General features: G+C 60.4%; 1 protein-coding gene across 4 annotated transcripts in view; it reads right to left on the bottom strand.

Moving 5' to 3' along the window:
• Nucleotides 1-25,151, bottom strand: part of PALM (paralemmin) — a 47,426-nt gene that overhangs the window by 9,193 nt on the left and 13,082 nt on the right. The window contains exons 2-9 of one of the 4 annotated variants that reach the window (XM_055124898.1): nt 22,205-22,256; nt 19,960-20,040; nt 18,654-18,784; nt 16,106-16,247; nt 14,566-14,587; nt 12,770-12,829; nt 10,896-11,027; nt 4,976-6,942 (exon numbers count right to left, since the gene is read on the bottom strand). In XM_055124898.1, the coding sequence (XP_054980873.1) occupies nt 6,446-6,942; nt 10,896-11,027; nt 12,770-12,829; nt 14,566-14,587; nt 16,106-16,247; nt 18,654-18,784; nt 19,960-20,040; nt 22,205-22,256 (1,117 nt within the window). In that variant the 3' untranslated portion in view covers nt 4,976-6,445. Of the gene's footprint in view, nt 1-4,975; nt 6,943-10,895; nt 11,028-12,769; nt 12,830-14,565; nt 14,588-16,105; nt 16,248-18,653; nt 18,785-19,959; nt 20,041-22,204; nt 22,257-25,151 lie in introns of those variants that run through there. The other 3 variants (XM_055124899.1, XM_055124900.1, XM_055124897.1) reach the window with 3 other exon arrangements.

Raw genomic sequence — 25,151 nt, 5'->3', positions numbered from 1 at the left:
TCCCCGAGTGCAGAGCCAGGAGCCAGCCTCAAGGGGTAGGGCCCCAAAACCAAAGAAAAAAAAAATAAAACATAAAATAAATAGAAAGGAACCAGGAGAAGGGCTGGAGCGATAGCACAGTGGGGAGGGCGTTTGCCTTGCAACCAGCCGACCTGGGTTTGATCCCCGGCTCCCTGCACACCGCCAGGAGTGATTCCTGAGTGCAGAGCCAGGAGTAAGCCCTGAGTACCACTAGGTATGGTGCAAAAGGCAAAACGAAAAAGAGAAAGAAAGAAAGAGAGAAAGAAAGAAAGAAAGAGAGAAAGAAAGAAAGAAAGAAAGAAAGAAAGAAAGAAAGAAAGAAAGAAAGAAAGAAAGAAAGAAAGAAAGAAAGAAAGAAAGAAAGAAAGAGAAAGAAGGAAAGAAAGGAAGGAAGGAAGGAAGAAAAAGAAAGAACCAGGACTGGAGCAATAGCACAGTGGGGAGGGCGTTTGCCTTGCATGTAGCCAACCCAGGTTCAATTCCCAGCATCCCATAGGGTCCCCTGAGCACCGCCAGGGGTGGTTCCTGAGTGCAGAGCCAGGAGTGACCCCTGTGCATTACTGGGTGTGACCCAAAAAGAAAAAAAAACAAGAACCAGGATATTAGGAGCAAAAATCCAGACGATCTGGGTGATAAGTTCCAGCTATATCATCCTCCCGATACTTACTGGAAGGGAGATTGTCTTCATGCAGGCCAGAGGGTGCAGTGAGAGGGACCTATGATTTTTCTCTTTTTTTTGGGGGGGGATGGCATTAGACCACCTGGCAGTGCTCAGAGGTCTCTCCTCTGGTGGTGCTCAGGGGCCCCTATGGGATACTGGAGATCAAACAGGGAATTCGTCACATGCAAGACAAATGTCTTTTTCTTTTTGTTTAGTTTTTTTGCCATACCTGCAGTGCTCAGGGCTGACTCCTGGCTCTGTGCTCAGGGCTCACTCCTGGTGAGCTCAGGGGACCCTCTGGGGTGCCGGGGATGGAACCTATGTCAGCCGCATGTACGGCAAACACCCTCCCTGCTGCCCCACTGCTCCGGCCCCAGCCCTCCCACCCTTGATCTTCCGGACCTGGGGTGTAGACGTCGGGCTCTGCTTAACCCACCCTCGGCCCAGCACGGGCCCCTTTGTTCCCGTGCCCAGGGACGCGTCTGTGTTTGCCAAGTGAGTGGCTGGGAATTTCTGAGCTGGCATCTCCTCCCGGAAAAAGTGCTCAGGCCGAGCAGGTGCTGGCCCAGCGGAGGGCGCGGCTGGGGCAGGGCCTGAGTGAGTCAGAGACCCACAGGGCACGCTCCGGGGTAACGGTGGCCTTGCCCTGTCTCCGGCCTGCTCAGTGTCTCCGTCTTGGGGGTGGAGTGACAGGTCAGTGGGGAGGGTGTTTGCCTTGCATGCGGCCAACCCGGGTTGGATCCTGGCATCCCACAGGGTCTCCCGAGCACCGCCAGGAGTGATCCTAAGTGCAGAGGAGCCATAGCACAGTGGGTAGGGTGTTTGCCTTGCACGTGGCTGACCCGGATTCGATTCCCAGCATCCCATAGGGTCCGCCGAGCACCACCAGGGGTAATTCCTGAGTGCATGAGCCAGCAGTAACCCCTGTGCATCACCGGGTGTGACCCAAAAAGCAAATATAATAATAATAATCAGTTTTAAAAAAATCCTAAGTGCAGAGCCAGGAGTCAGCCCTGAGTACAGAGCCAGAAGCCAGCCCCAAGCACCACCAGATGTGACCCTAAAACCAAAAGAAAATAAAAATAAAATAATCGCATGCCCGAGTCTAAGGACTCTTGGTTGAACCTGTTTACAGCCCAGGGAACTGAGACCCGGAGAGGGTGAGCCACTTACCCGGCGGCACACAGCAAGGGGCTAAGCCCAGGTCCTCACTGGGCAGCTGCCTCCTCCAGGAAGCAGCCCTGTGCTGGGGTTTCACCAGCCTCACCCTCTCCCGCTATCAAGCCGAAACTGGGTTTATGGTCCCTGCAGCCACACACCTGTTGCCCCCACACCCCATCATCCAGCCCTGAGGGCAAAGGCCTGAGTCAATTGGAGGCCAAGGTCACCGCAGGGGCCAGGGTCAGCCGCAAAAATCACTTTCACTTTCTGGGGGGGGGAAGGGAAGGCTGAGTAAACAGAATTAGCAAGATCTGAGATCTGATGCCCGCCCCGAGGCTATAGGAAAATCAGGAACAATGCTCTGGGGGCTGGAGAGATAGCTCAGCTGGGAGGCGCTGGCAGACCAGGGTTCGATCCCCGGCATCCCATAGGGTCCCCAAGTACCACCAGGATTGATTCCTGAGTGCAGAGCCAGGAGTCAGCCCTGAGCACCGCCGGGTATGGCCCCAAAAACAAAGAAAAAGAAGAGAAGAGAAAAATAATCATTCTATGGGGCTGGAGTGATAGCACAGCGGGTAGGGCGTTTGCCTTGCACGAGGCCTATTCTCAGCATCCCATATGGTCCCCTGAGCACCGCCAGGGGTAATTCCTGAGTGCAGAGCCAGGAGTGAACCCTGTGCATTGCCGGGTGTGACCCCCCCCAAAAAAAAGAAAAAAAAAAGAAAAATAATCATTATAGGGGTGTGGCTGGGTTGGGGAGGGGAAGGCTCAAAAGGCTGGAGCATCGGCTTGGCGTGCTGGATGGAACCCTGGGTTTGAGCCCCAGCACTGCAGCAGGAATAAGCAGCCCCCAGCACCGTCAGGTGTGACTCCCCCAAAACAATATAAAAAAAAAAAGGAAATATCTAAGCACTGTGTGGTGGAGGCTGGGAAGATAGCCCAGTGGGTAAGGCGCTTGCCTTGCACAGCTTACCTGGGTTCAATCCCTGGTGACCCCTATGGTCCTCTGAGCACTGTCAGGAGTGATCCCTGAGCACAGAGCCAGGAGTCAGCCCTGAGTACCGTGGGTGTGGACCCAGCCCCTCCACACACACACACACACACACACCAAATACCCTTGTGTCTCGGTGACTCTGGCTCCGGGTGCTACACTCTACGTGGTCTTCTGTATCTATTCCAGTGTCCCCACCCTTCCCCAGCTGAACCCCAATCCCTGAAGCGCCCCCCCAGGCTGACCCCCCAGGCTGACCCTGATAAGTGACTGACCCTGGTAAGTGTCTCCTGGAAGTTTGCAAATTCTCAGCCCATGTGGGGCTCAGGGTGAAGCCTCCCGCTATTGGGGTACCAACGGGCACTCAGGGTTCGAGAAGCCCAGGTTGGAAATGGATGCTCCCGGGAAAGGTTCTGGTGGAGGCCTCGGAGAGGGACCCCCCTCCCCCAGAACTGTTCTGAGGGGCCGGAGTCATAGGATGGCGGGGAGGGCACTTGCCCTGCACGCGGCTAACCCGGGTTTGATCCCCGGCAGCATCGAGGGTCCCCCCGCCCCCCGAGAGCCCTCTAGGAATGAGCCCTGAGTGCAGAGTCAGGAGCCAGCCCTGAGCACCGCCGGGAGCGGCCCCCAAACCCAGAAAACAAATGGAACCATTTTGGAGGGGGCACAGCCAGTGGGGCGGCCTGAAGCCCTGGCAGGAAGTGGGGTGGGTTGGGGGGGTCTCCCTGGCAGAACCCCAGGGGCCCGCAGGCGGACAGAGATGACCCTGTACCTGGGCAGGTGTGTCCTGAGCAGCCTCCCGCCACAAGCCAGAGCCCCACCTTGCCTGCAATCCCCCATGTCCGCATCGCTCAGCACCCCCGAGCCCCAAAAGCCCCAGACCCCCAGGCCCCCAGGCCCCCAGACCCCCAGACCCCCAGGCCCCAGCCTCACCAGCTCCGGCAGCCTCCTTGGAGCTCAGCTCTGCCGGCCTCCGGGACTGGGCACCGCCCTGGCCTCCCTCCGGGTTGCCAGGGGAGGGTCCCGCCCCAGGAAGCAGGTGGCCCCTTCCTGGGCCCCACCTGGGCTCAGAAAACAAAGTCCACAGGCGGAGGGAGAAAGACGATCCCGCGGGCAGTGCCGGGCACTGGGCGGGCGCCGGCGCCCCTCGGCCCCAGGGAGCCTCACTCACCCCCGCACCCCCCCCAGTGGAACGCCCCCTCCTCCTCAGCCCTGCTCAGAGCAGGGGTCGGCGGGGCGACCACGGGTTTAGGTTTCTTTGGATGGTAGTTTTAGTTCAGGGGCCACACCCAGCGGTGCTCAGGGCTGACTCCCGGATCTGTACTCAGGGATCGCTCCTGGCGGGGCTCGGGAGACCCTCTGGGGTGCTGGAGCTGGAACCCCCGGCCCTCCCCGCGGGGCTCCATCTCCAGCCCAGGTCCATGTTTCTAGTGGGGTTCTCAGTCCCGTCAGGGGGCTCCTTGGGGAAGGGCCAGTCTGGGGGTTCATCGGGTCCTGGGTTCAGCTGAGTTTTTTCTTTCCCCCTCTGAGAGTGGGGGAATGTCCTGTAGTATCTCCCGCAGGCCTGCAGGGACCACCCCCCGCCGAGGCCATGCCCACCCTGTCCTGTGGACCCCAGTGAGGGGATGGGGTGCCCAGAGAGAGAATAGACTGGGGAGGGCGTTATCCTGCATTCGGCTGACCCCAGTTCCGTCCCCAGCACCCCATAAGGCTCCCCCCGCAAAAGAACCTCACCGGAAGTGATCCTTGAACCCAGAGCCAGGAATCAGTCCTGAGCACCCCAAAGAAAGCAAATCAAGATTGGGGGGTTCTCCCAGATCTTGGGGTGACAGGAGAGGGTGGTGTCTGCTCTTCATGCTTCTTCCCTGTATCCAGCAGAGCTTGGGGTATCCGTGAGGCCCCTCAGATCCTGGGGGGGGGCGGCCGCATTGCCCACAGCCAGGGTGGGCCGGGTGCAGAAACTGAGTGGGGGGCCGCCTTCTCTGCTCAGGGGTGCACGGCAGCAGGTGGGGACCCTACAGCCCCCCGGGGCATGTTCACAGGGGAAGGGGGATGGAGCCAGGCCACTGCTCCCCTCCAATTATGGCCGCACCCCCGCCCCACCCGCAACCCCCTCTGTCCAAGACTCCAAGAACGGGCCGGGCCGTTGACAAAGTTTATTTCTCTCCGGGGAGGGAGGAGCCGGGATGCGGGCGGGGCACATGTCAAAGCGGAGGGACAGGACTTCAGCGGGGCTCACAGCTGGAGGACTCGGGGGGGTGCTGTGGGGGTGTCCAGGCCACCCCCGCTCCTCATGGACACGTCCTCACCCCCTCACCACCCAGGGGGGCAGCAGCAGAGGTGGGGAGCGGGGCGCCCCTGCTGGCCAGGCGGCCCCCACCCCGCCGACCGGAGGCCAGGAAAAGAGCAACCTGGCCTTGGGGGGGCCGGCAGGAAGCCTGAGGGCTCATGGGGGGTGCAGTGCCCCCCACCGCAGGGAGAGGTGGGAGTGACCCCCCCCACCCCGCCGAGCCCTCCCCTGCCTCTGTAGAGGGAACCAGCTTCTGTAGGGCTGGGCCGCCCGTTGTGGGGGGGGGGTCTCCAGCTCCAAAGTGGGGGTGACTTCCCTGCCCCAGGCTGAGCACCCACCCATGCAGCCCAGAAACTCCCCGCAGGGGCGTGGGGGGGTCCCCATCTAGGCGTAGCTTGGGGAAGAGGCCAGGGCAGCCTCCCCAGGGGTCCCCCAAATTAGCACCAGGAGGAAAGAACGCCCAGTGGGGGGTTGTTGGAGCTCAGGACGACGACGAGAAGCTTGGGGGGTCCTGCTCTCGGAGGGGGACCCAGGGGTGCAGCTCAGATGCCTGACCAGCCCCAAAGAGACATTAGGTCAAGGGGTCGAGGGCAGCTGGAGTGGGGGGGGGGCACGGAGCCTGGGGGCTCCCCACTCTCTGGCCGCATCGTCCCCCGAGGCTGAGCCCTGGGGTAAAAGGGGCCCCCAAATCCCAGCCCTTGTGTTCAGCCACATGGGGGAACCCCCACCAGGCTACCCTGCTCCCCCCACCCCTGCCTGCTTGATATTCCAGTGGCAGCATTCTGGGTTTCCGGGGCACCCCCAGCACCCCGGACCTCCCCGGTCCCCTTCCAGGGGCGGCCCCCACGGGGACCTCATTGGAGGTGGCAGGAAGGCACAGGCAGGACCCCGACAGGGGCGTGGGGGGCTGACGTGGGGTGGCAGGGAGGCTCCATCCCACCAGCAGAGACCCCCGTGAACCGCATCTGAAAAGCTGCCAAGGATATTATGGGGGTGAGAGGGTCGGGGCCGGGGGTCTGGGGTGGGGGTCGGGGTGTCCTCGACTCGGGGTAAACAAACAACCGTGTCCCTGTCTCTCTCGGGCGGGTGTAGACGCCCAGCCCGGGGTGGTGGCGGAGGAGGGGGATGTGTCGGGGTGTCGGACCCGGGCGGGGGGGTTCCCCTGTCCCTCTCTTTCCAGCGCTCCCCAATCCCCCCCCAAACCCTCAGGAGCAGGGGACAGCGCGGCGGCGGGTCCCGCGGCGGCGGGCGGGGTGGGCAGGCGCCGAGCTGGTGGGATCTGTGGACGGATCGGAGGGCGGGGTTCGGGGGTCCGGGCACCTCACATCACCGAACAGCACTTGCAGCGCTGCTTCTTCATGTCCAGGTCCTGGGCGTCGCCCCCGCCGCCCGCCGGCCCCTCCGGCGCCTCCTCCCGGGAGCCCGCGGGGGCGGGGGCGGCGGCGGCGGCGGCGGGGGGCTCGGGGGCGGCGCTGCCGTTGGGGGGCGCCGCAGGCTCCTTGGCGTCGTCGATGACCACCAGCTCGGCCGTGATGGTGTCCTGCAGGCCCAGGACCTTCTTGGTCTCCACCTCGTCGTCCACGTTCTGGTAGCCCATGAAGATCATGGTGACGGGCGGCTCGTGGCCCGCGCCCGCCGTGGCCTCCCCGGGCTGCGCCCGCACGCCCGTGATCTCGCGCCGCGCCGGGGGGCTCCGCGCCCCCCGCGCGTCCGCCTCGCCCAGCGTCACCTCGTCCGCCTTGTGGATCAGATCGTCCACCTCGGAGGAGCTGAGCGGCTGGATCCCGTTCTCCGTGGTGCCGTCCACAGCGTGGACCACTGGGGGGGGGGGAGGGCGGACACAAGAGATGGGGTGGGTGGGTGGGCAGGCGGGAGCCGCGTGGGGCCGCCCTCCTGCTTATTATTATTATTATTATTATTATTATTATTGCTTTTTGGGTCACACCCGGCGATGCACCGGGGTCACTCCTGGCTCATGCACTCAGGAATCACTCCTGGCGGTGCTCGGGGGACCCTATGGGATGCTGGGAATCGAACCCGGGTCCCCCATGTGCAAGGCAAACGCCCTCCCCGCTGTGCTATCGCTCCAGCTCCTACCCTCCTGCTTTAAATCAAACCCTAAAAACCCAGGAACTGGAGCTGGAGCAAGAGCACAGCAGGTAAGGGCATTTGCCTTGCACACAGCCGACCCAGGTTCGATTCCCAACATCCCATAGGGTCCCCCCCCACCCCGCCCCCAGCACCACCAGGAGTCATTTCTGAGTGCATGAACCAGGAGTGACTCCTGTGCATCGCCGGGTCTGACCCAAAAAGAAAGAAAGAAAGAAAAAAAAAACCACCAGGAACTTAAAGCACCTTGGGATCTTTTGCGGGGTTATTTTGAAGTTACTATTATTACTGTTTGTTATTATTATTTTGGGATCACCCCCCAGCTGTGCTCAGAAATTACTCCTGGCTGGGCTCTGGAACGCTTTGGGATGCCAGGGTCTAACCTGGGTTGGCCGCGTGCAAGGCAAACCCCTTCCCTTCCAGACTATCACTCCAGGTCCTTGAATTATTTATTTATTTATTTATGTTTTTGTGCCACGCCTGGCCAGGCTCACGGCTTCTTCCTGGCTCAGGAATCATTCATTCCTTGGGGTGCTCGGAGGACCCTATGGGATGTTGAGGATTGAACTCAGGTCACCGTGTGCAAGGCAAGTAGCCTATTCTCTAAACTATGCCTCCGGCCAGTATTTAAAAATAATTTTGGTTGGAGGGGGCCCTCACCCAGCAGTGCTCAGGGGTTACTCCTGGCTCTGTGCTCAGGGATCACTACTGATGGGGTTCGGGAGACCCTGTGAGATCTGGGGGTCAAATCCCCGTCGGCTGTATATGAGGCAAGAGCCCTTCCCACAGTACTATCTCCCGCCCCCGCTCTAGGAAGCATTTCTACATTCCTCAACAGAGTGCCCTTCCTACTGTGCAAAGTAGATCTGGTTCTGGGGCTGGAGCAATAGCACAGCGGGTAGGGTGTTTGCTTTGCACTCGGCCAACCCGGGTTCTATTCCCAGCATCCCTGAGCACCGCCAGGAGTAAATCCTGAGTGCAGAGTCAGGAGTAACCCCTGTGCATTGTTGGGTGCGACCCAAAAAGCAAAAAAAAAAAAATAGATCTGGTTCTGTTTGGGGGGCACGGCCAGCAGTGCTCAGGGGTGACCATGTGGTGCTGGGGATAAAACTGAGGGTTTCTGGGACTGGAGCAATAGCACAGCAGGGAGGGTGCTGGCCTTGCACGCAGCCAAATTAGGTTCAATCTCCGGCATCCTATAGGGTCCCCTGATCCTGAGGAGTGATTCTGAGCACAGAGGCAGAAGTAAGCCCTGAACACTGCTGAGTGTGCCCCCCATACACAAACAAAATAAAATAAAATAAAAAGAATCCAGGGTTCCCATATGCAGAGTATATGCTAACCCCTCTGAGCCTCTAAAAGGGTATTTTTCTCTTTTTTTGGGGGGGTGTTTGGGGCCACAGCTGGCTATGTTCATGGCTTACTCCTGGCTCTGTGCTCAGGGATCACTCCTGGTGGGTGGGATCACACCATATGAGGTGTCGGTGATCAAACCCTCGGTCGGTTGTGTGCAAAGTTAGCTCCTTAACCCCTGTACAATCTCTCTGGCCCCTGAGTTTTGTTTGGTTTTGGAGTCACACCCGGCGTGGCTCCAATGTGGTGCAGGAGACTGAACCAGGGTTAGTGGCATGCAAACCAAGTGCTATCTTGCTGCCTGTGTTTTGTGCCTTGGGGCCCCACCCCACAGTGCTCCTGGTTCTGTGTCTGAGAGTCACTCCTGGAGGTGTCAGGGACCAGGCGGTGCCTGGAACAGAACCAGGATGATAAAATGGTGTTTTTACATCCCAGCGAGTAAGGGACCCCTGAGCATTCAAGGGCTGGAGCGATAGTACAGCGGGTAAGGCTGGTCTTGCATGTGGCTGACCTGGGTTTGATCCCCGGCACCCCGTAGGGTCCCCCAAGCCCTCCCAGGAATGATCCCTGAGCACAGAGTCAGGAATAAGCCCTGAGCACCGCCAGGTGTGACCCCCCCCCCCCCCCCCCCGCCCCAAACCCAAACTTATCCATCTCTGCCCTGCAGGATCTAATAATTGCTTCCTGCAAATGCTCAGACTTAGAAATCCCCTGGAGCATGCCGGGGCGGGGGCGGGGGCTGGGGCTCCAATTCTGCACCGCCAATGATTTTGTTCCAGGTACTTTTTGCATTTCCCTGCGCTGTCAGTTCCCCGTTCTCCACGGAGAGGCTGTCAGCAGTGGGCCGCCAGCAGGGCCCTGGGGAGCCGCCTCCATCCCGGCCAAAGGTCGGGCCCGCTGCCGGGCAGGCGGCCAGGAGGAAAGTGGTTTCCGCGCTCAGGTTCTCCAAAGCCCGGGACGGGATGTTTGGGGTGGGGAGGGGGGGGCGCAGCAGGGCTGGAGATGGGGGTGCGTAACTCCACTCCACCCCCCTGCCCCGGGCCACACTGAAAGGAGCCAAGTTCTTTCTCCCTGGCTCTGCCCCAGGACTGGAATTCGGGAACCTGAATCCTTCGTTGCCATAACAATCGGCTTCCCTGTTGCTTAGCAACCGGGGGTGGGGCGGATCCGGGTGGGCGGGGCCAGGAGGACAATCTCGTCCAGGACCACCCCACTTTACACAGAAACATACACACCCCCGGGCGAGGTCCTGATTCTGATCCCGGATTCCTTGGGTGGGGTGGTCTATTTTCCCCCCAAACTGTGGCAGGATTGGATGGAACCCTCAAAGATATTTTGGGGGTTTCTTGTTTTCTGCTGCCCCTTGGAACGCCCTCCCCCAGCTCCCCCAGACTGGCTAGACCCCAAGAAATCAGCGGCGTTGTTTATACCGATTGGGCAGGGGAGAGACAGCTAGCTCTGGAAGAGACACCCCTCACACCCCATTTCTGCACCCTGTGAGTCTGCAGATGTTTTCCCAGCGGGGGGTCCCGCACGCCCTCATCCTGGGTGCCAGCTCCCCCGAGGAATGAAAATCCACCCACACAATCTTGGGAGTGTCCTACATCTCCAAACGGGGCCAGCTGAGAAGTTGGCTGGAACCCTATATTCCGTCACACCCAGGGCGTCCAGGGTGTGGGGGTCAGGGGACAGGGCTGGGCCACTAACCATGATCTTTTTTTGAGTTTTGTCTTGTTTGGGGGTCGCACCTGGTGACGCTCAGGGCTGACTCCTGGCTCTGCATTCAGGGATCACTCCTGGTGGGGTTCAGGGGATTCTAAGGGGTACTGGGGGTCAGCCGTGTGCAAAGCCAGCGCCTTAACCACTGCTCCAGGCTGGGAAGGCACCTGACTCGGGTCCTTTTATCATTATTAGTTTTTAGGCCCAACTGAAGGTGATCACGGATTACTCCTTACAGGCCTGGGGGACCCTATGGGATGCCCGGGTCGGCCACATGCAAAGCAAACGTCCTCCCCACTGTCCTATGGCTCTGCCTCCCAACTCAAGAGGTCCGTCTTCCACCGCCATCGCCCGTCCCCAAGGGCTTATCACAATTCACTGAGAGAACTTTCTGGAATGATCTGTAAGGTCCAGAGAGAAGGGCTAAGCGGCCCCCAAACCCATCCCTGGCCACTGTGGACTCCGACCCGTGCTGTCATCATGGACTTGCATGACCAAGCACCCCGGGGTGGGGGAGGGGCAGGAGGCGAAAGGGCCCCGGGCTGCGGGCAGGGCTGACAGAGCAAGTTAGGGGTGGGGGGAACCCCTACCTTTTGTTTCGTCCTCATACACCTTGACGCCCTGGGGGCATGGCTCCTGGGGGAGCAAAGTCGTACTGGACAGCACCCGGGTTTCCCCGGTCACTCTGTCTTTCTCCACCGTGATTTCCACCGAGTACATGGCTGGCACGACAGGAAGATGTTACCGGGGTCCCTGTCCAGGGGGGGGGTGGGTTGCGCCGGGCGGCAGCCATGCCAGGTGTGTAGGGGGACAGCAGAGCAGAGCCAAGCAGGCAGCGAGGGGGGTCCCGAGTGCAGGGGCTGCAGGCGACGCCCCTCCCTCCAATTCTGGCATCCCCCCCAGTCACCCCGGTCCCGCTGTGGACAGCTATTTTTTTGGGGGTGGGGTGGGGCTGAGGGGCCACACTGGCAGTGCTCAGGGCTGACTCCTTGCTCTGCGCTCAGGAATTAACTCCTGGTGTTGCTCGGAGGACCCCCATGGGGGTACCACAGTTCGAACCCAGGTCAGCTGCCTGCAAGGCCAGCACCCTCCCTTCTGTGCTATTATTGCTCAGGCCCCAAGGACCAGGAGGGCGTGTTCTTACTTTTCCTTCTCGCGGGCCCCCCTGCACCACCCCCATCCTCAGCTACTTCCCACGAAGAGGGGAAGCGAGACAGAGGGGGTCTCTTCCCCGCCAGGGGCTGCCCCCAAGACCCCGCCCTGACGCCCGGGATCCCTCTGAGGGTCCCGGGGTGCTCCCAGAGGACTCTATCCGGCCGTGTCTGACCCTTCGCACGTTCCACGGGTTTGCTCTTCACATGCGGGGAACCCCCACCCGCACCGGTGGTCCCAGAGCCGGGCGGCCTCTGCGCCCCCACCCCGCTGCGCCACTCCCCGCCCAGCGCGGGACTGTTCCCCTCAAGGTCGCCAGGGGGCGCGCACGAACCCGGAGTCCTAGTCCCCGCTCTGCCCCCAGAAGCCCTTTGGCAGGGGATCCTGTCTTCTGGCGACCCCCTGGTCCCCGGCACAGGAGGAAGCCCCCCAACTCTGCATGCTGCGTCCGGCTGCGTGCCTTGCGGGGGCTCTTTTGTATTAGGCTTCAGGGCACGCCCTGGAGGAACTTGCCCCCTTCATCCTCTGTGGCTTCCGGAGCTTGGGGTCTCCCGCCCCCCACCCCAGGCTGCACCCCAGCAGCCTCCCCAGCCCTTTAATGAACGAGGGAACGAATGACAGCTGCGGGGACGCGGGGTCAGGGGAAGCACGTACCCCCACTTTTCTCACCTCCACTGTATCTCTCCTTGGCTGGAAAGTCACATCCTGCCCCCCACCCCCGCCAATTCCCCGGGAAACAGCCCCCCCAGGGCCTTCACTTCCTCTGGTGTTTCCTGCCCCTGCCCCCACTCACACCGAGAAAGCCTGTGTCTGTCCCCCCCCAAGCAGCTTATCCTGATGATGACAGGCCCACCCCCCTGATTTTTGGTGGCTCCCCCTTATACACACAGAGGTAAGTAATTCGGGGTGCCGGCTGTCGGAGAGGGTGCATGACATGAAGTTCCCTCCCCCTGCTTCCTAGAAGCACAAAAGCCCCCAGACCCGACTTGGTTACCCCCAGGCACGGGGCGCTCACTCCCCCGCGCCCGGGAGGAGGCGGGGCACGTGCGGCAGGTGCGCGGGGCGGGAGGCGGGTGTGCGCCCCGCGGGGTCGCCGGGAGCGAGCGCGGATGAGATGAGGGCGGCGGAAGCCGAGGGGTGCCCGGGTTAGCCCCCCCAAAGCCCATGCGTGGCGCCCTTCTTCACTGGGAAGCCGGGCAGAGCCGCGAGCCCCAAGCGTGCCCAGAGCCACGCCCCCTCCCGACCCCACCCCCCCACCCCGACCCCCGCGGCGGGACCCGGTGGTGGGGGCGGGTGGGCTGGAACCACCCACCTGCCTTCATCCGGCTGGAACCTTCGCCCGTCCGCAAGGGGGTGTTGGAGACCCGCTTCTCTGCGGGGCGGGGGAGGGGAGAGAGATGGTCACGCAGACCCCAAGGCCTCCCCGGATCCCCCAGGCCCCCTCAGACCCCCAGATCTTCCCAGATACCTGAACCCCATCCCCAAGCCCCCCAGGACCCCAGATCTTTCTAGATACTGGACCCCCCCAGCCCCAAGTCCCCCAGAGCCCCAGAAATTTCTAGATACTGGACCCCCCCAGCCCCAAGTGCCCCAGAACTTTCTAGATACTGGACCCCCACTCTGCCACCCCCACGGTGATTGGACAGCGGGACCCCGCCCTGAGTACACGCTGCCGAGCTCCCTCCCCTCCCCCCAGCCCTTGGGTCGGCTCCCCCTCACCCCCCATTTATTTCCTGGGCTCCCCCCAGCACCCCCCCCCGCCCCGTGGTGAGAGGCTCGCGCGGATTTCTGAAACTATTAATTTTTCATTCCGCAGCGAGGCCAGGAGACTCTCCTGGTGAATAATTAACACCAGACAAATGAGTCCAGTCGTGGAGCCACGCTCAGATGTGGGAATAGACACGGGAGGCGTGAGGCCAGGGCACTGGGCACGGGGCCCACGGCGGCTGCCCAGGTGACGGACGCCTGCAGATGTGCTGAGAGACCAATGTGGTTGGGGGGAGGGGGACATAGCATGGAGCCCAAACTTTCTGTTGTTGTTGTTTGGGTCACACCTGGCAATGCACAGGGGTTACTCCTGGCTCATGCACTCAGGAATGACTCCTGGCAGTGCTCGGGGGACCCTATGGGATGCTGGGAATCGAACCTGGGTCCCCCACGTACAAGCAAACGTCCTCCCCGCTGTGCTATCGCTCCAGCCCCAGGATCCAAACTTTTTTGGTTTGGTTTGGGTTTGGGGGCACACCCAGCGATGCTCAAGATTTATTCCTGGCGCTCCGGGCTCACTCCTGGTGGGGCTCAGGGGCTCCTATGGGGTGCCGGGGGGGAGATCAAACTTTACGGACACGGTTCCAGGGGTTCCAGTCCTAGGGGTGCCCCGAATTACCTGGGTCACCCTGTCAGGTACCAGACAGGGGCAGGGACAGGGATGGGCGGGTCGAACCCAGTGGAGCTGGGAATCAAGCCCAGGTTGGTTCTGGCATTGGCGAGGCAAACGCCCTCAGCATCGCTCCGTCTCCTGCCCCCCCCTCCCCTCCCCCTCCCCTTTTAGCTTCACACCCACCAGTGCTGGAGCCAACTCCTGCCTCAGTGCTCACTCCTGGTGGTTATCGGGGACTCTGAGGGGCAGGGGTGGAACTTGGGCCTCTTTTCCAGCCCCCCCTCGTTCCACCCCTACTCCTGATTTTGCTACTCCTGACTCCGTCCTTAGTCTTTGTCATGTATGAGAGCCCCTCTTGATTTTGTCTGACTTCTCAGGAAGATGTGACTCGGACCCTCACACCCCCCCCACCCCCCCGCAAACAGCCACTCAGTGTCTGCAGACAAGGGGCCAGGGACGGCTGGCCAGGCACCCCCGCATGCCCTGAGTCCTGGGGTCTGGCTGCGGCCTGGGACAGACACGTGCAGCTGAGCCCCCACACACACACACACACACACACACACACACACACACACACACACACACACACACACACACACACACACACACACACACTGCTGGGAAGCTCAGCTCAAGGAGGAGGTGAGGGGCCAGGCGGCCACCAAGCCGGGACGCAGCCTGCCACCCCCGGCCCTGCCACCAGAGGGCGCCCACTCCGGCCCACCTACCTTTGGGCGTGCCAGCGGGAGTCTGCAAGAAATAAAACGGACAGTTAGGGGTGCCTGGGGCCCCTCCAAGAACCCAGCCCCCTCCCTGTGGACCAGGGTCCCCCTCCACTGACCTGGGACCCCCTTCATGATCAGAGCCCACCCCGCCTCACGGAGCCAGGACACAGCCCCCCCCAGGGGGAAAACCTCTCCCAGATTTCATCTGGGCCCATGCTGGCTCAACCCCCGGGCCGGCTGAAGGTGGCTTGCTCACCCCCACCCAACTGGGGCTTCTCAGGTCAGAGCCTGGAGAGAGAACTCCTACTCAACCTTCAAAACCCACTTCTTCCTCCAGGAAGCCTCCCTGGACTCAATGCTGCACGGCCCTCCCTCCCCCGCCCTACCAGCCCTCAGTACAATAAAGCGAAGGAGACTGTTCCATGGTGCTTTGGACACCAGGGTACACTCGCAGAGCCCCCAGAACCCTCTGCCCACCAGGGAGGGCCCCGCCAGCCTCTCAGCTTCACCCCGATTCTGCTTCTGCTCAACTCTTGGGGGAGCCCCTTCCCGTCCATGGGGATGCAGGTACACCCCGGAACCGCCGGGGTCCAAGGAAAGGAAGAATAAACAGGAGACTGAGGCCGCCCTGCGCGGAGGGCGCTGGCACTGGCGCGCTGCACGCGGCCGACCCAGCTTCCCAGGTTTGATCCCTGGCACCCCATGGGGTTCCCTGCCACGCTGTGACTGCCACCCTGCATGGGCTTCTGTTCTTTTTGTTTGGGGGCCACACCTGGCGATGCTCAGGGCTCACTCCCAGCTGGGCTCAGGGGACCCTATGGAAAGTTGGGGATTGAACCCGGGTCTGCTGTGTGCATGGCAAACGCCCTCCCTCCCCGTAGTGCTCTTTCTCTCCCTCCATATCTGTCTTCCCTTTTCTCTAATTTTTTTGGGGGGTGTCACACCTGGCGATGCACAGGGGTTACTCCTGGCTCTGCACTCAGGAATTACTCCTGGCGGTGCTCGGGGGACCCTATGGGATGCTGGGAATTGAACCCGGGTCGGCCGTGTGCAAGGCAAACGCCCTACCCGCTGTGCTCTCACTCCAGCCCCTTTTTCAGGTTTTTTTTTTTTTGGGGGGGTGAGCTTTCTCAAAGTGCTGGCGGCCAACAGGGATACATTCAGAGTGCTCAGGGCAAGTATGCAGTGTCAGGGCTGGAACCCCGAGCCCCACGCATGCCCGGAGCATGCCCACCTTGGTGGTTGGGGGGGGGGCTTCTAGAGAGATGCAGTGGGGATTGCCACCCCCTGCCCCAATTTATTTTTTTTTGGGGGGGGTCCACATCGGGTGATGCTCAGGGGTTACTCCTGGCTCATGCACTCAGGAATTACTCCTGGCGGTGCTCGGGGGACCCTATGGGATGCTGGGAATCGAACCCGGGCCAGCCGCATGCAAGGCAAACGCCCTCCCTGCTGTGCTATCGCTCCAGCACCCCCCCCCCCCCGCCCCAACTCTCACTTTGCTGGCCCCCCCACCCCGCCAGGGCACCTCGCCCCTCCCTACCTGCTGAGAATTCACCATCTTCTCTGTCTCCTTGGCAGGGCTGGGGGCGGCCCGGGCAGGGCTGGGGGCGGCCGTATTCTCCTTGGGGGCGGCAGCCGGGGCCACGTCCCCGTTCTCCAGCACCTCAATCTCCTTCTCCAGCCTGCGGGGTGGGGGGGCACGGCAGGGACCCCTTTGACTGGGGGCCTCGATTCTGGGCGCGTGGAGCCCCAGGACAATGGGACTCCGCTCTCTCCCACCCCGGCCCGGGCACTGGCGTGGGTGGGCAGGAGCGGGTGAGGCCAGGCAGGGCCGAGCCAGGGCGGGGGTGGGGGTGGGGTGGGGGTGGCTCTGGGGCGCCTCTGGGCCGGGCCACAGCCTGGCCGCCACGCCGCCTCGTTTTTTTGTTTTTTTTTTCCCCCACTCACTTTTGTTTATTTTCACAGGCAGCGTTTATCTCTCCGGGGAAATTGGAAAACCCGTGTCACTTTCCGAGTCTCAAAGATCAAGGCACAAAATAAGCACCGGGAGAACAGCATGGGCTATGAAACCCACAGGCCACCGCTGCCCTCTGCCACCCACAGAGGGCGGCAGGCAGCTGAACTGTCAGCATGAGGCAGGGGGGTGGGGGGGCGCTTCTGGTGCTCCCGGGTATGTAGGGTAGGGGGGAGGGGGCGTGATAGATAGAGATAGATAGAGAGGGGGGCTGACAAAGGGAGCCCAGGTCAGCAGGCTGGACATAGGTGGGGTATCCTGGCTTCCCTAGCTCAGCCTGGAGGGCTTCCTGGAGGTGGTGTCCAGGTAGGAGCACTGTGGACTCCTGGGTCAGCTGATGAGGAGTGGGAAGACAGACCAGACTCCTAGAACCACTGGAATGTGTGTCAGACACACAGCAGGGCGACCCCCACCTCTGTCTGAGCCTGGGCACCCACGGCCTCTCCATTTATTTTTATTGCTATTTGGGTTTTTTTTTTTTTTGAGCCAAACCTGGCAGTGCTCAGGGATGACTTCTGGCTCTGTGCTCAGGGATCACTCCTGGCGGGCTCAGGGCACTATATGGGGTATCCGGGATCAAACCCTGATCGGCTGGGCTCAAGGTCAGGCCCATCTCCACTCTCTGCCCATCTAAGCGGGGCATCTGAGCGGGGCATCTGCGCTTCCCCTGCAGGGCCGGGCACCTTGGCATCCAGCGGGGTGACAGGGGCCCCTGCTGCAGGGTCCCCACTCAGGGGCGCCTCACAGAATCAGCCTGTCACTACTTTCCTGCAGGGACGCTGGCCTCCTGCCTGGCCGGAAACCCGGACCTTTTGTCCTGGGGTTGAGGGTGGGGACAGTCACTCTCTGGAACTGCCCCAGTGCCCCCCCCCCAGTTTCCTGCCGTCCAGCTGCCTGTACCCTTGTGTCTTCCATTAGAATATCTCACCCGTTGGCCCGGTGCCAGGAAGCAGCCAGGAGTGGGTGTGGAGTGTGTGTATGGGGAGGGGTCAGGACAGCTGCTAGGGCCCCACCCCTCCCACACCTCCTCTGCAATTGTGGGGGGAGGAATTGGGGACCTCCCTTGGGCCCCTCCTGGCTTCCCTGGCTCAGACTGGAGGGCTTCCTGGAGGTGGTGTCAGATGCTCACATCATCCAAGCTACCCTCGGCAGCGTCCCCCTCCTTCTGTCTTCTGTCCCCTCCCTGCCCCTGTGACCTGGGACTCAGATCCAGTCCCCACCTGACACACTCTTCCTTCCTTTCTTCTCTTTCTTTCTTTCTTTCTTTCTTTCTTTCTTTCTTTCTTTCTTTCTTTCTTTCTTTCTTTCTTTCTTTCTTTCTTTCTTTTCTTTCCTTCCTTCCTTCCTTCCTTCCTTCCTTCCTTTCTTTCTTTCTTTCTTTCTTTCTTTCTTGCTTGCTTGCTTTTTGGGTCACACCTGGCAATGCACAGGGGTCACTCCTGGCTCTACACTCAGGAATTACCCCTAGCGGTGCTCAGGGGACCATATGGGATGCTGGGAATCGAACCCGGGTCAGCTGCGTGCAAGGCAAATGCCCTACCTGCTGTGCTATTGCTCCAGCCCTCTTTCTTTCTTTCCTTCCTTCCTTCCTTTCTTTCTTTCTTTCTTTCTTTCTTTCTTTCTTTCTTTCTTTCTTTCTTTCTTTCTTTCTTTCTTTCTTTCTTTCTCTCTCTCTCTCCTTCTCTCTCTTTCTCCCTTTCTTTTGCTTTTGTTTGTTTCTTTTGGGTCCACACCCAGTGGTGCTCAGGCTATGGGGTCAGAGGTCATTCCTGGTGGGGCTCTGGGGGCCATAGGTGGATTCGGGGCTGGAACCCTGGTTGGCCGCAGGAAAGACAGACGTTTCCTCCCCACTGTGCCGGCTCTCTGGCCCCTCCTTTTACTTGTTTCGGGGAGAGGGCCACACTTGGCGGTGCTCGGGGCTGACTCCTGGCTCTGTGCTCAGGAAGCCTCCTGGTGGGGTTCAGGGGGCCACATGCGGTGCCAGGGGATCGAACCTGGGGCCGCTGCATGCAAGGCAAGTGCCCTGCCGGCTGTCCTTGCGCTCCGGCCCCGCTCCCCGCGTCCGACCACCCACCTGCAGATGGAACCTTCCAGCAGCCGCGCCTTCTGCTCGTCCTCCTGCATCTGTTTGCGCATGTCCGAGTCCCCATCCGTGGCGGACGGCGGGGTCCCCTCCAGAAGCCAGCGCTCCCGCAGCGCCTTGGACTGGACAGAGACAGGGGGGCCCGGTGGGCGCGGCGGAAGGGCAAGGTGGGAGAGGGGGAGGGTTGGGGGTCCAGGGCTAGACTGCGTTGGGTTTTCCCCCCTGAAAGACCCTTTTGTTTTATTACTTTTTATTTTTTTGCAGGGTGCACAGCCCGCTGTGCTCAGGGCTGACTCCTGGTTCTGTGCTCAGGGCTGATTCCTGGCTCTGTGCTCAGGGCTGACTCCTAGGGGGCTCTGGGGAGCCCTTGGGGTGTCTGGGGCGTCAGGGCTTGAACCCAGGCTGGCCGGGTGCAAGGCAAGCACCCTCCTCTCCGTATTATGCTCCAGCCTCCAGTCTGTGGGTTTTACTCTGGCTAACCCCCTTTCGTCTTGTTTTTTGAGTTTGGGGGCCACACTGGCAGTGCTTGCGGGGTGGGAGGTTGCCCCCCACTCCATGCCCAGAGGCTACTCTGGCTACTCCCTGCGGGGAATTACAAAACCTCTTTTATTTTTTTTGCTATTTAGGTCACACCCGGCGATGCTCAGGGGTTACTCCTGGCTCTGCACTCAGGAATTACTCCTGGCGGTGCTCAGGGGACCCTATGAGATGCTTGGAATCGAACCCGGGTCAGCCGCGTGCAAGGCAAACGTGCTATTGCTCCAGCCCCACTAAGACTCTTTTTTTTAAATCTCTGGGGTGGGGGAGTCTTGGACCACCGTTCGGAGCTAGTCCTGGCTCTTTGCTCAGGAGTGACCCCTTGTGGTGCTCAGGGGAACATACACGGTGCTGGGGAATCCAACCAAGGTTGGTCACGGACGGTCCAGTCCCCGCCCCCCACCTGCAGTCCTTATTTTTCGGGGGAGGGGAGGGTGTTGGGCCACATCCGGCTGTATTCAGGGCTGACTCCTGGCTCGGCGCTCACTCCTGGCGGTGCTCGGAGGACCCCCTGGGATGCCGGGGAATCAAACCCGAGTTCACGGGCTCGCAAGGCGCGCGCCCTCCCTCGCTGCACTACGGCCCCGGCCTCCCTGGCGCGGTGGATTTGGAATGAAATTGCTGGTCTCGGCGCCCTCAGACTCATCTGCCGGGTGCTCAGCTTCAGTGGCGCCTCCCCGGCCCGGCCCGAGTCCCGGCCCGAGTCCCGGCCCGAATCCCGGCCCGCCGCGCGCCCAGCCGGGTCCGGCCCCGCTCTGACCTTCAGATGCTGCAGCCGCCGCCGGTCCTCGTCCAGCTGCCGCCGCTTGTTCTCGATCTCCGCCTGCCGCTTCCGCTTCTCCTGGGGGAAGACAAGAGCTTGGAGTCCGCCACCTGCCCCCCAGGGTGGTCCAAGAGAACCCCGCTTTTCTGTTTCCTCCTTCCCTCCCTCCCTCCATCCCTCTCTTCCTTCTGTCCATCCTTCCTTTCTCCTTCCTTCCGTCTGTTTGTCCTTCCTTCCTTCCTTCCTTCCTTCCTTCCTTCCTTCCTTCCTTCCTTCCTTCCTTCCTTCCTTCCTTCCTTCCTTCCGTTTGTTCAGCCTTCCTTTCTTCCTTCCTTCCTTTCTCCTTCCTTCCTTTCTCCTTCCTTCCTTCTTTCCTTCCTTCCTTCCTTCCTTCCTTCTTTCCTTCCTTCCTTCCTTCCTTCCTTCCTTCCTTCCTTCCTTCCTTCCTTGCTTCCTTCCTTCCGTTAGGACCCACTTAGCTGGAGAACTGCCATGACAGGCTTAGTGGCCTTCTGAGTGACCTAGGCTTCTTCTAGGAACAATAAAAGCAGAAAAACCAGATGCTTTTTTCAAAGATTTCATCCTCGGAATGTCTCCGGAATGTAACTGTTAGGGAGTGGGCTGGATGTCTCGGGCCAAAAAAAATACAGAAGAAGTCTAAGAACTCGCTGAATTTAGTGCTCTAGGTCCCTGTTGAAGCCCGATGCGTCGGGCGGACACTTGGACCCCAGCTAGCTGGAGCAATAAACCTCACTACGTGATTTGCGATTTGTGAGCAATAGCAAAGCGGGTAGGGCGTTTGCCTTGCACGCAGCCGACCTGGGTTTGATTCCTCTGTCCCTCTCGGAGAGCCCAGCAAGCTACCGAGAGTATTCTGCCCGCAAGGCAGAGCCTGGCAAGCTCCCCGTGGCATATTCGATATGCCAAAAACAGTAACAAGTCTCACAATGGAGACGTTACTGGTGCCCACTCAAGCAAATCAATGAGCAACGGGATGACAGTGACAGTGACATGACTTGCATTATCGGCTCTGTTCTCTGTCCTTGAGAGGTGGTCAACTCTGGATTCTAAATCCATCCTTCCTTCCTTCCTTCCTTCCTTCCTTCCTTCCTTCCTTCCTTCCTTCCTTCCTTCCTTCCCTCCCTTCATTTTTGGGTCACACCTAGCAGAGCTCAGGGCTTCCTCTTGGCTCTGTGCTCAGGGATCACTTCTGGGAGTGCTCAGGGGGCCATGCGGGGTGCCGGGGACCGAACTTTGGTTGGCGGCACGCAGGGCAAGTGCCCTCCCTGCTGTACTATCACTCCAGCCCCCGTTTCCTGTTCTTGATTAATTTTTTGGAGTGGGGGGGCTACACCCGGCAACAATCAGGGCTCACTCTTGGCTCTGTGCTCAGGGATCACTCCTGGTGGATCCACCAGGGTGGTCCTGGAGGGACCTCTGGGATGCCAGAAATCAAACTGGGTCAGCCACGTGCCAGGCAAGCGCTCTCCCCGCTGTACTATCACTCTGGTCCCTGTCTTTTTTTTTTAATTTCCTTTTTCTGTTCGATATTGGGGATCTACCCCAGGGCCTTGCACATGAGGCAGACACGCTGCTTCTGTTATTGGTGCTCAGAGGACCCTCCATCTCCAGCCCGGCCAGAGCCCAAACTTGCCCTAGCGTTACCCCCAAGTGCCCTGACCTGCCCCCTGCCTTTTTTTTTTCTTTTTGGGTCACACAGCGATGCACAGGGGCTACTCCTGGCTCTGCACTCAGGAATTACTCCTGGCAGTGCTCAGGGGACCCTATGGGATACTGGGGATCGAACCCAGGTCGTCCACGTGCAAGGCAAATGCCCTCCCCGTTGTGCTATCGTTCCAGCCCCGCCCCCTGCCTCTTCTAAGCTACTCCCCCACCTGCCCACCCGGCCCCTATCAGCTCCCCTGCCTGCAGCCCGTCCAACAGAACATCCTGGATCCGACCCCTCCCCAGGGGCTTCTGGGCTGAGAGCAGCCGAGTCAGGGACCAGACCGCGTCCCTACACGCCAGTCTCGGTTTTCCTGCTGGCACTGAGTGTCAAGGGGCGCAGCCTGCCCAACGGGCAATGGGGTGGGGGGCTTCCACATTTTCCAGGGTGGGGAGACCCCCCCCCCGCCACCAGGACGCATTTGGATTTCCTGGGAATGAATTGGCTCCTTGACACAGGAGCTGGGGCTCAGGGGTGTGGGGGGACCCCAGATCTTGGGAGGGGGGGATGACTCACCGCAATGGCCTGCAGCCGTTCCTGCTGTGACGTGGTTTCTGCCACCAGGACCCTGTGGGGTGGAGGACGGGCCAGGTCAGGGCTCAGGGCGGGACCCCCAGACATCCTGCAGCCCGCCCTGAGTTCCATCCCCGACACCACAGGAAGTGATCGTCAAACTCGGAGGGGACAGGAGCCCCCAGCCCACCCAATAAAGAAAAGGCACCTGAGTTAGCCAGTCCCTGGGTCCCCTCCTCCCCCTTCGCTCCCCCTTCTCCATAGCTTTGGTTTCTCCTTCAGTCACCCCAGAAAACTTCCTGTCAAAGCTGGCACAGGGGACCAGAGTGATAGCACAGCGGTGAGGGGGCTGGCTGTGTAGGCGGCCGACCCGGGTTCGATCTCCAGCATCCTCTTAGGTCTCCCGAGTACTGCCAGGAATGATCCCTGAGCACTGAGACAGGAGTCAGTCCCAAACACCACTGGGTGCGGTCCAAAGAGTGAAAAACAAAAAAAATCAGGGACCGAAGTGATAGCACAGCAGGTAGGGCATTGCACGTGGCTGACCCGGGTTCGATCCACAGCATCCCATATGGTCTCCCCAAGCACCGCCAGGAGTAATTCCTGAGTGCATGAGCCAGGAGTAACCCCTGTGCATCGCTGGGTATGACCCAAAAAGAAAAAAAAAATCACAAAGACCCCAGGGAGAGGGAGTCTCAGGGCAAGGCTTTCTAGAGACCCAGGAAGTGTGTGCTGCGGAGAAGGGCACTGGGGCTGGGTTGTGAGGGGTGCATAGGAGTTTGTGAGGAGGAACCATGGCGTGAAGATCACTTGAGGGAGAGGCGTGTGTGTGTGTGTGTGTGTGTGTGTGTGTGTGTGTGTGTATGTCTGTGTGTGTGTGTAGCAATTCCTGCTCCAAACTGAATGTGGATTTATTTGGTCTGCACCCTCCTCCCCCCACCGTCCCCCACCCTGCTCCCCGAGCTCCCACTCTCTCACCCTGAGCTAGGCCCCACTTCCCAGCCGTAAAGTTTTAGGGTCTTGCCTCCCCTAGAGCCCATGCATGAACCACTCGGACCATGGCTCTGAGCCCCACATTGGAACTTTCAAGCTGGGCAGGATGGAATGTTCTAGAAGGAACAGCCTTGTTCGCTGTTGAGGCCTTCCCATGTGGCATCTCTGACCTCCCCCCAGCCCCAACCCTCATTTCCTCCTCCCAGCACCCCATTCACTGCTTCCCATCCCTCCCCCCGGAACCCCAATCTCAGCGCCTCTCCCCACCAGGAAGTCAAACAAAGAGAGGAGCTTTGGAATCCTGGGGCCATGAACCCCAAATTACTCCTCATGAAGTGCTCATGAAGGATCTCAGATTTCCCCAGCCTGGGGTAGGGGGGCAGAAACCAGGGAGGGAAAGAAGGACCTTTGATCAAGGTGGGGGGACCCCAAATCCCCAATGATATCACATTGCTCTAGGGATCTGGATGGAGGTTTTATTTCTTGTTTGTTTATTTTTTGTTTTGCTTTTTTGGGTCACACCCAGCAATGCACAGGGGTCACTCCGGCTCATGCACTCAGGAATCACTCCTGGTGGTGCTCAGGGGACCATATGGGATGCTGGTATTTGAACCCGGGTCGGCCACGTGCAAGGCAAACGCCCACCCCGCTATGCTATGGCTCCAGCCCCTGGATGGAGGTTTTGCAGGTATCCAGGGAGGGGGTGCCTGGGCAGAAGCCGCTCTCCCCCTTTTCTCCCCCGGGGCTGAAATTTCAGCTCTGCTGCTTGCCCCCCCCCCCCGCACCCCCAAGCCTGGCGCCCATACCTGGAGCCACCATGTCCCTCCCATCACCCTCCGCTCTCCTGGTCTCAGTTTCCCCATCTCCAGAGTCAGGGAAAGCTCCCCCAGTTCGAAACGCTCCTTTCAGGCACACACATGCAGCGGCCTCCCCCTGCTGTGGTTTGGGGGGGGGACAAAGGGGCCCCAAGTGGCGCCCAGCTCCCAGCTTCCCCCCTGACCCAGATCTGCGTTGCCCATCTGGGTCCAACTGCCCGTTGGGTCCAGTTTCCTGGCTTCGGTGGAGGCCATAAGGTCATCTGGCTCTCATGGTCCAGCCAGGTGACCCCCGCCCCACTCCGCCCTTCCTGGCAGGGCAGCACCTGCCCTTTCTTTTTTCTTTTTTTTTTTTTTTTTGCTTTTTGGGTCACACCCAGCGATGCGCAGGGGTTACTCCTGGCTCATGCACTCAGGAATGACTCGCTCGGGGGACCCTATGGGATGCTGGGACTCGAACCCGGGTCGGTCCGCCTTACCCGCTGTGCTATCGCTCCAGCCCCACCCGCCCTTTCTGTGGCATTCCCACTCAGCGAGTGGAGCTCAGGAAAGGCTCGATCTAATCTCAGAGCCGGAAGTCCCTCCTGGGAGGGAAAATCACGGGCAGGCTGGGGTCTGTGCCCCACCCGGCGTGGACGGTTCAAGCAGTTAACACTCCCAACCCCCATGCCCCCCCATCTCCTTCTGGCATCTCACCTGCTTAGTTTTAGTCTTGAGGGTTCACACCGTGTAGTGCTCGTGAGCTATTCCCACTGGTACTCGGAGCACTGTGCAGCGCCAGGGACTGAACCCAGGCCTCTGCGAGCCTGCGACCAGCCCTCTGAACTGTCCCCAGCCCACTTTCTTTTCTTTTGCTTTGTTTTGGGGCCATGCCCGGCGGTACTCAGGGCTGGGGTTACTCCTGAAGGACACCAGGGGTCGAACCTGTGTTGGCCACATGCAAGGCAATCCCCACTGTTCTCTCTCTCTCTCTCTCTCTCTCTCTCTCTCTCTCTCTCTCTCTCTCTCTCTCTCTCTCTCTCTCTCTCTCTCTCTCTCTCTCTCTCTCTCTCTCTCTCTCTCTCTCTCTCTCTCTCTCTCTCGGGCCCCCATGGGCCTACCCCTTTCCCGGAGTGCTCAAAATGTGTAAACGTGGGGCTGGA

This window comes from Sorex araneus, chromosome 2, assembly GCF_027595985.1.
Source record: "Sorex araneus isolate mSorAra2 chromosome 2, mSorAra2.pri, whole genome shotgun sequence".
Lineage (NCBI taxonomy): Eukaryota > Metazoa > Chordata > Mammalia > Eulipotyphla > Soricidae > Sorex > Sorex araneus.
This window is presented reverse-complemented; position numbering and strand designations above follow the sequence as displayed.